This window comes from Megalops cyprinoides, chromosome 12, assembly GCF_013368585.1.
Source record: "Megalops cyprinoides isolate fMegCyp1 chromosome 12, fMegCyp1.pri, whole genome shotgun sequence".
NCBI lineage: Eukaryota > Metazoa > Chordata > Actinopteri > Elopiformes > Megalopidae > Megalops > Megalops cyprinoides.
The window spans coordinates 8,570,776-8,585,323 of NC_050594.1; the positions used below are offsets into that span (position 1 = coordinate 8,570,776).

A 14,548-nucleotide genomic window follows, 5' to 3' on the forward strand; every position below is an offset into this window, starting at 1 on the left:
ATGTATGTCGTTTGAGATCATGAACCACAGCGCCATATATTGACAGAGATAGGTGTATTCATGCACAACGAAAAAGAGATGGACATGATTTGATTTGTTATCGTCATCATGAAATATATTGTCGTGCACGAAACTACATTTCCCAGCGGTTCAAGTGGGTTGGTCAAAATCACGTGTGACGGTACCACAGAAAACGACGCCGCCGTCCGTTGATGGCGTACCGGAACTGAGGTATACAGCTGGGAAGCTAAATTATTCAGTAAAGTAGTGTATAAGTAATGATATTTGTGTATGAATACACGTTGAAATAGCTAGTGTGTGATCATGCAATACCCAAATAAACTGCAATTTCACTGGTGTGGTAGTGACGGTTTTAAAGTAAGGCGATATGATACAGCAAATAGTCTAGTAGTTGCTAGCTAGTTAGCTACCTTGCTAACAACCAGTTTACGGTCAAGCTGTGGCTAGGCTGCTGGAACCAGAGACTGTTAAATGTGTTGAACTACGAACATAATGCCTTACCAGTTATGTTTGGACATCGACTGGTAAGGTGTTACCAGTTTCACGGAATTATCACTGATATATATCTGTGCACGTTTTTAGTGATATTAAAGTCGGAAAGCAAGATAATGTGTTCACGGGTACTAGTTTTGCTAACCTTTGCTGCAGAGAATTTGTCGCATTCGATTGCAGTCGGAAATAATATGATGGGTGTACTCGAGCCGTTATAGGTTGCTTTTTAGGCTTGTAAGCATTTATTATTGCTTATAATACTTCTTATTATTTTCTGCATGTTCCGCACAGATTAGCTATACGATGTTTGTATTAGACTATGTTGGTAGGTTAATAGCAGACTCAGTCTTTAAAACAGGCCTTTCTTATATGACATAAAAGTTAGATGAAAGATACTCCCGAGGTGCGTCTTAAGATCCAAAGGTTTATGTCGGACGGCTAAAGTCTTCACAAACGACACCACGTGACTGATACTTCCCTAAATAAGGGGAATTAGTTAAGAACTGAGTTTTAATGCGTATACATTATTATACTTATTACCTCATGGTAATCTACTTGTAGCAAAAATCAGTTTGTCAGTACAAAACTGTAACCAGGCTATATGACAAACTGATGTTTTGGTGTCATAGTTGAATCTGAACCTGAACCTGATACACGTGCAATTACGGTTAATTTGAAGTGTGACAAAGACTGCCAGCAAAACCAGTACATGTGAAATCATACATAATTGCTGCCAAAGCAAAATAAATTCTAAGTTAACTGGCAGTTACTAGGGCTTTGTTTTCGAGACATGATCTCGGGGTTTGGCGGGGGACACCAAACGTGTGTAGAATAACGAAATGATTTTCAGGTTAATGGTGTCACCTAACATGATAAACTTAAAGTGTCGCCACAGCAGGTATCGTACTGCTTGAACCCATTTACTATCACGTGAACCTAGGGTTATAGGGAAAAGGAAAACGTTTCCATTTTCTGCTCTTTGCCCCATGTCTGTTTGGTTGAAGGCTGATTATGTAATCTGCCTTACAGATAAACAATTTGTGTAACGCAAGGCTAGTGAGAAATCGCTCTCTGCCGCTGAACAACGGGTTGCAGCAAGCAAACTGCGACGGGTTGAGGTGAGGGCGGTGCATTGGGTAGCCTAAGGCTCATGCTGGCATTGGGGAACCGCTGTCTTAATCATCCGTGTGGACGCTCAAAGTCACTAAGTGAATGCAGACTCCTTTAAATTATTGATGGTAATCGAGCACATACTGTAAGTAATCATGTCTAAATTTGCACAGTAACCCGTATTTCTTTTCCAACAGGCAGGATCTTTTTGACCCGGCAGAGTTCAGATGAAAATGGAGACGGAAAGTACCTAAAGTTAAGATATCTGCCAGTCGACTGTTATTTACAGTGATGGGTGGCACGAAAACCCTCTCTGCCCCCGTTAAGGACGGACGTAAACACACCTAATGCATAGAGAATGGCAAGGTTCCGACGGAAAACTTGCATTACGCTGACAGGATTAACACTCTTCATATTCGTCATTACTCTTATTTTGAAATCTTTGAGGCCGGAAGGTTCGGGGTTTGGAAGTCCGTTTGGTCTCGGGCTTTTCCCGCACCTCAACAGAGTGGAGCAGAGCGCCGTTCAACCGCAAATTGGAGAAGACACGTCTGCTGCCAAAGCAGCCCGGACCGTCGCGAAAAAAATGCCTGACGAAAGTGCAATTGAATCGGAAGCAGCGCTTGACGATTTCCCTGCCCCAAACTACAACCTGCATGCGTTTTATTACACATGGTACGGCAACCCGCAGTTTGACGGCAAGTACATCCACTGGGACCACCCGGTTTTGCCACACTGGGACCCTAAAGTGGCGGTCGGATATCCAAAAGGAAGTCACAGCCCTCCAGAAGACATCGGTGCCAACTTCTACCCCGCCCTGGGGACGTACAGCTCTCGTGACCCCTCTGTTGTAGAGGCCCACATGCAGCAGCTCCGGGCAGCAGCTATCGGTGAGGCAGCGAAAGATTTTTTTTTCCATCTTTCTGCATAGTCTAAAGGGTGATACCAAACCCTTCTGTTTTGGTGTTTATCCTGAACTTTAACGTGTTCAGAGAAGTGGTCCTTTTTTCCATCTTCTCTGTCATCATCGTACGTACAATGTTGCGTAATCTCAGAGAGTAACACTTGATTGGATTAGGGTAAAGAGAGTTAATTGACAATTGATCGGGTGTTGCAACACAAAAGTTTGTCAGTATATTCCAAGGTGGGCCACTGCTGTTCTACCACTGAGGAAGGTACCTTACCGGAACTGCACTAGTGTGCGATTTGATGGGACAGTTTAGGAGATCTGAAGGCTAAAGTGTCAGATTTAAGCAGGAGTCTGAGGAGATGGACAATAGCAAAGGATCAGTGAAGTTCACTGACATATTTTAGAACAGGAAATTCATTGTGTTCCTTTAGGCTCAAGCCATTTCTAAATGCCAAATGAGATCCAGGCACAGTCCATTGACCAGTGTAAAACAGAGGGACATATTTCTGACTGAGAAGTTTCAGAAATAAAGGCTGACATTCATCACATATACAGAGAGTTCGTGCACTTAATTTCAGTCCAGATTACCAGAGAAGACTCTGGCCAAAGAAACGCAGTTTCACAGCCCGCTCCCCCCTAGACAAAGTGAGGCTGAAATTTTGTAAAACTGAACTGCAGTCACAGTTCCTAGTGTCTTGGTATGATGATGTTGCAGTGAAATATTCTGCAGCATGCATTAAATTTGCAGATGCATTAAACATTTTGAGTTCTGGTGTCATCTCTTTTAAACCTGTGAAAACTATAAGGAGCTATTCTGCCGTCCTGCTGTCAAGATAACCTCAAAGGTGACTGCATTTTTTTTTTTTACCCTTAGAGAAGTGCATATTTCCCAGACCCTTTTTTGAAGCCAGTTTCTTATGACATTAACGGACTTTAATTTTTGCGGCTCAAGGGGTGAAGTGTCACAATTGTAAATACCACAGTCTGAGACAGTGATCTCCTGAATGCCAGTGTGCCTGTGCTTTATCAGTTCAGCCGTCTGCTACATCCGTTTTTGGTGCAAGCTGCATTGTGGTGCCTTTCACTTATCAGTCACCTCTTGCTGCAGCACACCTGAGCACGAGTGACTGGCATGACTCCCTGTACAGAAGTAGTATTACTTTTGCACTGTACCGTAGGTGTTCTAGCGCTGTCTTGGTACCCGCCTGGCATGAAGGATGACAACGGAGAACCCACAGACGACATTGTGCCTCTCATTCTCGATGTGGCTCAGAAATACCAACTGAAGGTGCGTGCGGATGCAGGAGAGTAATATTCAGTGGAATATCTTTGGATGTTATTCGTGTCAGGCTCACCGCTTGCCTTAAAACCAGCTGGGTCAAATGCCAGCAATGGCTGGGAGCCCACAGCAGTGGAGCACATTGGCTTCATTCCACCCGGGGTAGCACAGCCCTGTTCCCTTGTCCCTCCTTGTATCCCCCACTCCCAGGCACCCTGCAATTTCTCATATGCCTGCAGGTTGCTTGCATGACACAGGAGAATAGCGCCTATCCTCCTGCGAGCGCTACAGTGAGCACACCCACATCACTGTGAAGTGCTGTACAACTTAGTGCAACTTAGCATTGGAAAAAAAAATAGCTGCTGGCTATGTGAAAGTGTATTACAGTGTCAGTAGTACAGCATCAGAGGTTATCGTGGTGAGACACAACATGCGTAACTGCCAATTTCAGGCCAGGGTTGCACAAAGCGGGGAAAAGCATGAAAAAATAGTGAAATATCAGCATTAGCAGTGGCACTTTCCAGCCTTGGCAATGAGCTGAACTCACTGACATGTGCAAGGCACTGTAAAATGTGTGTACAGACAGTGGTGACACTTTCACTTTGCTAACACATATGCCCATAAATTTACTCTTTTCTTGGTGTAATTGGTCAGTTTACCTTGCTATTAAAACTAGATCCTGCAAAGCTCTCTATATGTCTATTCTTTCAAATGATTCCATATTGACAATAAATAATAATAAAAGTAATGGACTGCATATATGTAAGGCCAAGGGTCTCAAGAGTTTACAGTGAGGAGGAGGGTGACTCACCTCACCCACTTGTCAGCACAGAACACGCACCACTCATCAGCTGAGGTGGAGAGGGAATTGCCAATTAAACAGGGGGATTATTAGCTGTCCACACTGAAAAAGCCTGATTGGGAATTTATTTAGTACACCAAGCAAACCTCCTCTTTTTATAATTGCCATGGGATCTTAAATTACCACACATCTGTGCATTAATTATGTATTAATCATACGTTGACACACTGATTGGCTGATTGACTGTTGAATGTTTTATTTTCCTTCAGTAGCCATTAATTCTGATGTTGTCTTTCATAGGTGGCATTCCATATTGAACCTTATAAAGGAAGGGATGACCTCAGCATGTGCAACAACATCAAGTACATTGTGGAGAAGTGAGTGTTATGATTCAATTACCTCATAGTCACCTTTTAACCAATCACAGTCGGCTTTAAGCCATCCCCATCCTGATTGAGGCTAAAAGCCTGAGGTAGCTCATCATTTATTGATGTATTTTCATGTTTGTTTTTTGATGGACCCAGAATATGTTATTTACTTATATGGCTAGCTTGAATTTTACATTTACCCTGTTATATCTTTTGGAATAACAGAGCAATTGAAGATGGAGATAAGCCCCTCCAATGTGCTTTCACATTTTTTTTGCTGAAATGTTTTTAATATCGAAACTGAAGAAGTTAATGACCAAAAGCTAGATTTGAGTAAGCACATATCCACAATTAGTGGACCCCTGGTTTTATTTCAGGTAGAAATGGCTGAAAAAACCAAACTACATATATCACCCATGAAACCATTACAAGCCATTAGAAAAGGCTTGTAACTATAGACTTAGTTGGAATGTCTATAGTTTCATTAACTGAGTAAGCAAACAAGTTTGATCCCACTAGCAAGCTAATTTGTAGGTGCATATTTTTTAAAGCCTTATACTTATCAATAGTATTAAAATTGTCCCATCCCTAGCATACTGTACATTTATTCATGTAGCTAATGTAGCGCCTGTTTTCACAGTTATGGAGACCATCCTGCCTTCTTTAGATACAAAACCAGCAGTGGGAAGTTGCTTCCACTGTTCTACGTGTACGATTCCTACCTGTTGAGTCCGGATAAGTGGGCCAACCTTCTGAAGGATGGTGGCCGTCACAGCGTCAGGAACACCCCCTTTGATGGACTCTTTGTGGGCCTGCTGGTGGAAGAAAAACACAAGAGTGACATCCTTGCTGCTGGCTTTGACGGGGTCTACACCTACTTTGCCACCAACGGGTTCTCCTACGGTTCCTCCCACAACAACTGGAAGTCCATAAAGGGCTTCTGCGACAGCAACAACCTGATGTTCATACCGAGTGTCGGGCCAGGCTACATGGACACCAGCATCAGGCCCTGGAACTTCCAGAATACGCGGAACCGCATCAATGGCAAGTACTACGAGACCGCGTTCGGCGCCGCCCTGGACGCACGGGCAGATGTCGTCTCGATAACGTCTTTCAATGAGTGGCACGAGGGCACCCAGATTGAGAAGGCCATCCCAAAAACGGCAGGCCAGACCACCTACCAGGACTACCTGCCTCACAAGTCTGACATCTACTTAGAAATCACTCGCAGGTGGGCAGAGAAGTTGGTGAAAGAGCGGGAGAAGTGGCTGGTTTAAGCTGAGTGCAGAGTTGGGGAAACTTGAACTGTTAGTAAGAATATGTTTTTTTTTTTTTTTAAACTGATTTCAAGGAAAGAACCTGATAGTATGAAACCTGACACCACACTGTACAGTACAGTATGGACTGTATTTGGAATAAAGCAGGTGCCAGGATGGAAGGCCAGGATGGAAGATGGAAGAGCTGAGAATCTGATACTAATTTGTGATTTCAAGAAGCATTGCATACAATTGTGCAATGCTAGGCTATACTAATTTTTTCTTTCATGAAAATGTCTCAGGAATATTTAATTCCTCAACATTCACTCTAAGTTGGAATTGGGGTGTAGGGTTACCACCTAGATAACTGCCATTTCTTGTTTAAGGGATTTTTTTGCCACTGGGTTATGCATTATTTCCAGAACTGAGTACTTTATGGGTCCATTTTAACTAAGGTCTTTTCAGTCTGAACGCAGTGTATTTTTCCTTAATTTTAAGCAAGGGTATTGAAGTTTATCAGTAAGGAGTCATATTTTGTGCAAGACTTCAAAATGTGATACTTGTTTAAAATAAGTATGCAATATTATGGATAAATTGCCTTACTGTTTGATAGAATAGAGGGCTGTATAGAACCACTGCAAGGAGCATGGCATCACAGTAGTCACAGCCATATCTCATGGCGTTTCATTCCATAAAACCGTGTCCCTTTGGTCCAAGTGTTCCTGCATGAACACTGCTAACTACCACTACCAGTAGCTGCTGAGCCTTTTTATGCAGGTGTTTTCCTTCTCTTTAATGTTTTTAAGCAATAGTAATGGATTGCATGTATATCAGATTGCATTGCATTGGTATGGTGTGCCTCACCTCAGCCATCACAAGCATGCAGCACCAATCTGGAACAGTCTCCACAACGTCAGCTCAGTGGAGAGAGAGAGATTTACCTTTTTTAGCCAGGTAAACTGAGGGATGGATAATGTCCAGACTGGGAGTTGGTCAGGACTCAGAGGAAGCTCCTGCTCTTTGCATTAAATGTCAAAAGATCTTGACCACAGTGAATCAGGACCATGGTTTAACATTTCATCCAAAGGACAGGTTTTCCCTTGTGGATCGGTTCTGTATTTTACTTCAGGTGGAATATTCAACAGCCTCAAATCTGCCATAGCATTGCCAGTAAACTTGCTGTAAGAGTTAAGTGCACGCCAGTTTTACCATTATTCACGCTACTGACATGACTGCACTGCAGAAATGATGTCCAAAAATGTACATTTCTAGAAAATTAATTCCTAATATACCCAAGTAACATAATGATTCCTCGTGAAACTGGATGCATGAATAAAAAAAAAACAAATCTCTCATTTGTTGGCAAAAATAATAATAAAAACACGCATACAGGATATGTTCAGAAAAATATATGTACATATATAAAATATAAGTACAATGCATGTTTCTCAACATGAGGGAAATGTGTGTTTCTACTATATTTAGTCTTGTGTTTATATAAATGTTGAAATGAAAAGGGGGGGAGATTAATTCAAATAAAGTTTGTTCATTTCAGTACTTTTTCCTTATGTGACCAAGCATGCTTTAATGTGTCATTCGCAGGTCACGCAACACTCAAAGTTTCAGTTCACCACTTTACTGAAGTTGTTACTATAGGATTTTACTATAGGAGTAGATGATCTGTAAACGGGGGAAGGGAAGGGAGAAGAAATTAACACTGACAGTCACTGTAAAGATGTCCACGAGAGCCATGAGTTAAAGGCATTCTTGCATCAAAGGCAAGAGTTATATTAAAAAGCTTTTTGTTTGCCTTGCTTTTCCATATGGGAAGCTAAAAATGAAAAACAAAATACAGGTACTAACATCCCTGTGTTTTGACTACATTAACCTCTCTCTCATTCCGCCTGACTTGCAATGCTTATGCTCAGTCAGAGTCCATCTCTGCAATACGCTTGTATTAAAAATGAACCACTTTTTAAGCACAGTGTGTTGTGCTTCTGTTTTCCCACTGTTGCTCTAAATGTGAGCAGCCTTTTGTTTATTAATAAACTGTGCAAACTCATCCACTCCCTTGTGGTTGTCTGCTTTTGAAAGTAGCATTCCGAAAGCTGCTACTGGTAAAAAAATCAGGCTTTTTTTGTATGCAGGTGCACTTGGGCATTGTGCTTACTTTAGGCTTGTGCACATAATGAAAACTGCAGTACTGTGCATGACTGAAAAAATTCATCCTCCTGCTCCTCTACATTTTAAATTGCATTTGCTAAGCAGACGTCCCCATCCTGATCAACTTGTATAGCTTACAGTTTTTACATGTGAGTTGTCTATTAAGCCTGGATGTTTAACCTTGCCAATTTCAGATGAATTTACCACTTCACAATGCCAGGTGTAGCAGGTGTATTACAAAAAATTGTGTTTTAATGGTGTTTTATGTCACCTCAGTTGGGGATTGGGGGGGGGGGGGGGGGGACAAATTAAGAGTGAGGAAAAAAGGATGATTCACCTCCATGGAATAGTGTTAATGAAAGTAGAAAATGAAGGAGGACAGGAAAAGAATGCAGGAGGTTCAATTTCATTTAGTTTCTTTCCAACATTTTAGGCAGTAGAAATAAGATAAAAATCAGCCTATAGACCATCATATTTCATAAACAGCCATTTATGACACCTAATGTCAATCTGTAAATGACTGATAAATATACTTCTTCTATTTATGTCCTCCCAAGCTTCTTTTCTACTTTAGTTTCTCGAGTCTGGGTGCATTTCATCCAGTGAGGGTTTGCTCTATGCTGAGACATAAATAATGTATGAGGCTGTGATAAATTTAAACTGGTTGTTTTGTACACAAATCATGGGTAAAAATCCAGGTAAAAACAACAGCAAGGTGCAACCAGAGCTGAAAGGAAGCATGTAATTCAACCATGAATTGTATATGTGAACACATCAGCCAGGAATGAAAAAAAGATGTCAGAAAAAGACAGGGCTGTTCCAGACCACTGAAAGTGTTCATTAAAGCTTTAGTGACCTCTTTTCGCCTCATTGCAAATGTTAATTGAAGTGGAGGACCACATGGTTTGCAAAGTACAAACCCATCTTATTTAAAAGTGCACTAAGGGTATTTCAGGAACATCCCAATGGTTTATCTTTTATATTATTGGTTTATATTTATATACTGATAGGAAGTTGAAATCATTATGCTGATTTCCCTTAAGCAATTAAATAAGAATAAGAAAGTGAATCCCAATTAAAAATTTTAGGAAGCACACATCGAGTTGTTGTCCCTTAACGAAGAACCATTTAGTTCAATGCGGTGTGGACACACATTACAAAAATATTCAGACGCAATAGAAAGCAGATAGAGTTTAACTGATTTCAATGACCCTCGCAACTGGTTCACGGATACAAGTTAACATAAAGTAATATGCTAAAGGAGTTAATGCTGACATCATTTTGATAAGAAATACTGGTAATGGCAGACTTACACTTTAAGTAGCTTTTTTTTATTCAGTTTTTTATGAACAATGACTAAATACCACAGCCACCCCCACCCACGCACAGTCTGGGAGTCTATAAAACAGATGTGAAGACCGATAGTTGGAAATAAACTTACATAATTTGAGATAAAATGAACTAAAGACACATTTGTTCAATGATATTTTGTTGATGTTCCTTTGAAATTCAAACTTAAATTTTGGAATTTAAATTTTTGAAATTTAAATTCTGTTATTTATAAATGGTAATAGTAATAATAATAGCATTAATATAACAAGCATGGATAGCATCACGCTTTTTTGTGATGCTATCCATGCATCAAGAGCTTTGCAACAAGAATGACTGCGGACAGATTACATAACTGAAGACATAAGGACAAGAGATGCAAAAGACATTAGTAAACACACAGATTGGTCTGTAATTTAAAGATACAAATCTAGCTAAATCACTCAAAAAAGAAGTGATAACTCAGTGATAGAGTACATATGTAAATTATCTGGCATTCGCGCGATCGCTTTTTTTAACATGTTGTGCTCGTACTTTTCATGGCCAAAATTACAATTACAGTCCCGTGTATAATTATAGCCCCAAGTGCATTTCCTTGTGGCTGCATATTGTTGTTCATCTTAATCTCAATCTGTAAAGTTTGAAGACATTACATGTCTAAGGCCATGTGCATATCCTCAGCACTGTTTTCAGGTGTAGTCTTGGTGTAATTAGCATGCACCTACTTTGTTGCTCTGAGTACTGAAAAGACAGCAACAAGGCCCACTAAGTCAATGCCACCTCCACAGCAACCTCCACTGTGTAACGTAAAGGGAAGACATTTTTTCCCCAAAGACACGAGATGTGTTAGAAATTCAGCCACATCCTATTGTTCAGGTCTACTGGAACATCTCCAAAGAAGTTACAGAATACCAATAGCACTCACAGAAGCCTCAAAAGAAAGTTCATCATTAGTTAACGGCAAAGCTCCTGAACACTGTGTGTGAGCATGCCTCAAAGGCTGGTAGTGAAGAATATACTGTATTTGAGGCATCTGCATAGCAGGAGGTCAGATCAGAATTCCGGAGGCCTGTCACTGCATAGTCAATTATTGGTGTGCTTTGAGAAGTGGATGGTGTTCGCAGCTTTGAGTATTTCTATAGAACCAAAACAGGAAGATAAGAAAGAAGTCACATCGTGTATGCATGTGACATAAATCCCTTATGCTCCAGAAGGAAAAACCTACATATGAGAATGTATCTAACAATATATCAGAGTTGACTGCATCACCTGTGTAGCGTGCATATGTTGACTCTCCCTGCGGGCACAGGAATAAAGTTTTGCTCCTCTGAATCAGAACAACTGCTCCGCCTGAATTATTTCTTCAACAAATTGGCATCAGGATCAGGATCCCAATAGGGCAACAAGGTAAGGCTGTTTTAATTTCTGCACCTTGCCTTTGTCTCTGATGGGACAAGCAAAGTTATCTGAAGACTTAAGTTTCCTCCACTCAAAGGAAAAATATAGCCGGCTAAAATAAATAAAGGGGAAGGGGATTCCCTGGGAGCAGGAGGGAGCGGGTTATCTGGTCAGGGACGAGGACTGTACGCACACCAGCCTGGTACAGCACGACATCGACAACGGTGATGTGTGTCCCATCCGCCTCTGCCCCTGTCATCTACCCTTCGCCAAGTGGGCTGCGGCGGAGCAAAAGGTCAAGAAGATGGCAGAGGCGAGCATCATCAAGCCCTCCAGTAGCCCCTGGGCAGCTCCAGCCGTCCTGGACCAGAAGAAGAACAGCACCGGGTGTACCGCCTCCTCAACGGAACCACTACGTCCTCGTGGCCATGGACTACTTCACCAAGTGGCCTGAGGTGTATGCGTTTCCGGACCAGAGTGCTGCCACCACCTGGTCAGTGAGATGTTCATGCCGGTTCGGTGCTCCCGAGGAGCTACACAGCATCCAAGGGCGGAACTTCGAGGCTGAAGTGTTTATTATGTTCGTTGAGGTCTGCCGGTGGCTGGGCATTAAGAAAAACTGGACCACGCCACTACATCCCCAGAGCGATGGGCTGGTTGAGCATTTCAACCGCAACCTGGCCACCCAGCTCGCCATCCTGACCAGCCGCCGACAGCGGAACTGGGACCTACACCTGTGGGTGTACCAAACGGCAGTTCAGGAGTCCACCAGATGCACCCCTCGCAGCCCTCATGTTTGGATGTGAGCTCCAAACCCCCATGGACTTGGTGTTCGGGCCACCCCCCGAGCCAGAGGTGATGGGTGAGCCTGGCCTGGTCTCCCTCCACAACCTCCAGGAACGGCTCCGGGAGGTATACGAACTGACCAGACAGGCTGTCTCCAGCGCCGGGACAGAAGCAGGCTTACGACTCACACTGCAGGGGGGAGGACTTTGCCCCTGGGGCACAAGTGTGGGTGTACAGCCCTGAACGGAGGAAGGGTCTTTCCCCCAAGCTGATGAGCCAGTGGGTCGGACCTTGCACTGTGCTGGAGAAACTGTCAGACGTTGTGTACAGGGTATGGCTGGTCAGCCAGAATCAAGTGGTGGTGCTCCACTGTGACCGGCTCGCACCCTACCGACCCCTGGCTCCGTCTGAGGGGGAGTCAGGGCCCCAGGGTCAGCCTTTGGCTCCCGTTGCATCGCCGAAGGCCACCGAGGAACCTCCACAGCGGGCTCAGCGACAGCGTCGGCTCCCCCAACACCTCCGGGACTTTGTCGTGGGCGCATGGGTTGCTGGGGACAGCTAACCACCCAGGTGGGGGCTGTGTAGCATGTTGGGTGTGGTGGGCGGAGTTTTCCAAGCATGCCTTGCAACAGTGGACTGTGTGTGCTGTTTTACCCACCATGAGCCGTGACCTTATTCCCCTTTTATGTAGTTCCCTCCTACCCTGTCAATGTCTGTCTGTGTTTCTTGTGTGCTGTTGCTTAATAAAAGGCAGGTCAGCCAAATTGAGCACCTTGCAGCGCCATCATTTCCAAAAAGAGACCCAGCTCGCCTCATAACACTTGATAGGTTTGCTTTAGAATAGTGTTTATCTGAGGTAATGTACAAAATGTATTATTACATTACATTACAAAATGTTATAGTGAATTTTGTTTGTTTTACTCATACAGTGCATATCTAACAGCAAATGTGCTATAGCATATAGTAGAAATGGAGGAATAACATTAATAAATTCTGTGTAGTGTTAAAGGTCTTATAAAAAAAGGATTATTTCTCATGATGGTCTCACACCAAAAGAAAATACCATACCAGCTGACATTATATCTGTATGTAGGTCACCTTGTGCCCGGTAGCAATAAAGCACACAAGACCATTAGACGTGTTATTTGGTCGCTGCCCTGGACTGGCAAGAAATATATCTTGAATCAGATGAGAGATTCCATTTATGTTCGTGGCTATGCATCAAATTTTTACCAATATTACGAAAAAGCAACTAATCAACCCACTCCACGGGCAGAGCTTCATACAATGGAACCGATGAGGTGTAATAATGATATGCAGCCATCACCGGTGCAGTGCTAAAATTCAAGGATGTAATTAGGGGGGGCGAAAAGATGAAAACACCTTAATGATATTTTCGTAATTAAGACTTTAGAATCATATTGAAAAAAACAGGCCGGAATGCATGATATTGCTCACATACAGTAGGCTACATAAATGTACGCATCTAAAATTGTAAATAAGAAACGATGAGCAGAAGCAAAATAAATAATATTTGAAAGGATTGTATAAACTTAAACAATATATACACTGCAATACGTCACAGCCGTCTGCAGAAGACGTTATAAATAACAACGGCCGAGACTTTTGCTTTTATCTGCGCAGTCTTGAATCTCGCTTTTGTAACAACTGATTTTTCAGTTTGATACAAGCATGTTTTCTCAATGTTGTTAATATGTATTATTTATTTAGTTTTTTTTAATCCTCTGGATCTCTCTTTTTAACCAGCAATGCCCTTGCAACAAAGCGTGGATATTTCGTTAACTACACGATTAGAATTTGTAAGCGTAGATGGATTCAAGTTTATATCTCACCCTCTCAAAGATCTTAGATCTATTTGTTTCACTGTAAAGGGAAAACACAGCAGAAGGATAAGTCAAACCAGAATGTTCATACAACGAGTCCATGAATCTTCAAATGTTTGCAAAAATCCAAATGCGTGATTTTAATGCTAGGTAGCACTCAGCGAACATCTTCCTTCTGACATCGTTGTATTTAGATTATTTAGCCTATAGACGATAATTTATGATATTTGTTGCTCATCTACTTATTTGTTTTCACGTGTGTCTATCATATACTATAATGCTGAATGCAAGTCTAACAGAACCCAATCTGAGAAGTTTTCAAAAGTAAGTTAGTAAGTAAATTCAAAAGCGCGAGCAGTAACTGCGTGCATGTTGAGAATTTTTTTGTTGACCCGACTGCTTATTTAACCATTACAAGGTGCTTAAAAACTAGCAAGCACCGCCCTTGATTTTTCAACGTGAGTGAGAGTCCAAAAGGACCAATGCTAACCAAACCCACTAATCTCTTACTGGTCAAATGTACAGCAAGAGGAGTGTACTCATGTCCTGAATTCGTAAAATGTACAATACTGCCACGCGTTACTGTCGCTTCACACACATGATAGTGCCCAACAAGAAGGCGAGCCAAGTAGCCTGAATTAGCCCTTGCTGCCTGGCAAGGTATGTGCCTAGCTCGCAGCTGGCATGCCACAACTGAAAACTATGCAGAAGTTACAGACGACGTGAAATACAACAAAACATGGGCCTATGTAAATTCACTGGCAATTATTTGTCTGAAACAATAACTAGT

At 42.2% G+C, this 14,548-nt stretch overlaps 1 protein-coding gene across 5 annotated transcripts; it reads left to right on the forward strand.

Moving 5' to 3' along the window:
• Positions 1–187: 187 nt before the first annotated feature.
• Positions 188–6,442, forward strand: manea (mannosidase, endo-alpha). 5 transcript variants are annotated; one of them, XM_036542488.1, is made up of 6 exons: positions 403–545; positions 1,543–1,631; positions 1,821–2,513; positions 3,712–3,821; positions 4,915–4,991; positions 5,623–6,442. In XM_036542488.1, the coding sequence occupies exons 3-6, from the start codon at positions 1,982–1,984 to the stop codon at positions 6,257–6,259; spliced, it is 1,356 nt and encodes a 451-aa protein (XP_036398381.1). In that variant the 5' UTR covers positions 403–545; positions 1,543–1,631; positions 1,821–1,981; the 3' UTR covers positions 6,260–6,442. The 5 variants fall into 5 exon arrangements, with proteins under 5 accessions (XP_036398382.1, XP_036398385.1, XP_036398381.1 ...); XM_036542489.1 differs by lacking the exons at positions 403–545; positions 1,543–1,631 and adding an exon at positions 188–231; XM_036542492.1 differs by lacking the exons at positions 403–545; positions 1,543–1,631 and adding an exon at positions 243–378.
• The last annotated feature ends 8,106 nt before the right edge of the window (positions 6,443–14,548 follow it).

Excerpts from the sequence above, each read along its gene's own strand:
- manea (XM_036542489.1), top strand. The coding sequence starts at position 1,982 with ATGGCAAGGTTCCGACGGAAAACTTGCATTACGCTGACAGGATTAACA. Across the intron at positions 3,822-4,914 it reads CTCAGAAATACCAACTGAAG|GTGGCATTCCATATTGAACC; the intron begins GTGCGTGCGGAT and ends TGTCTTTCATAG. Across the intron at positions 4,992-5,622 it reads ATCAAGTACATTGTGGAGAA|TTATGGAGACCATCCTGCCT; the intron begins GTGAGTGTTATG and ends CTGTTTTCACAG.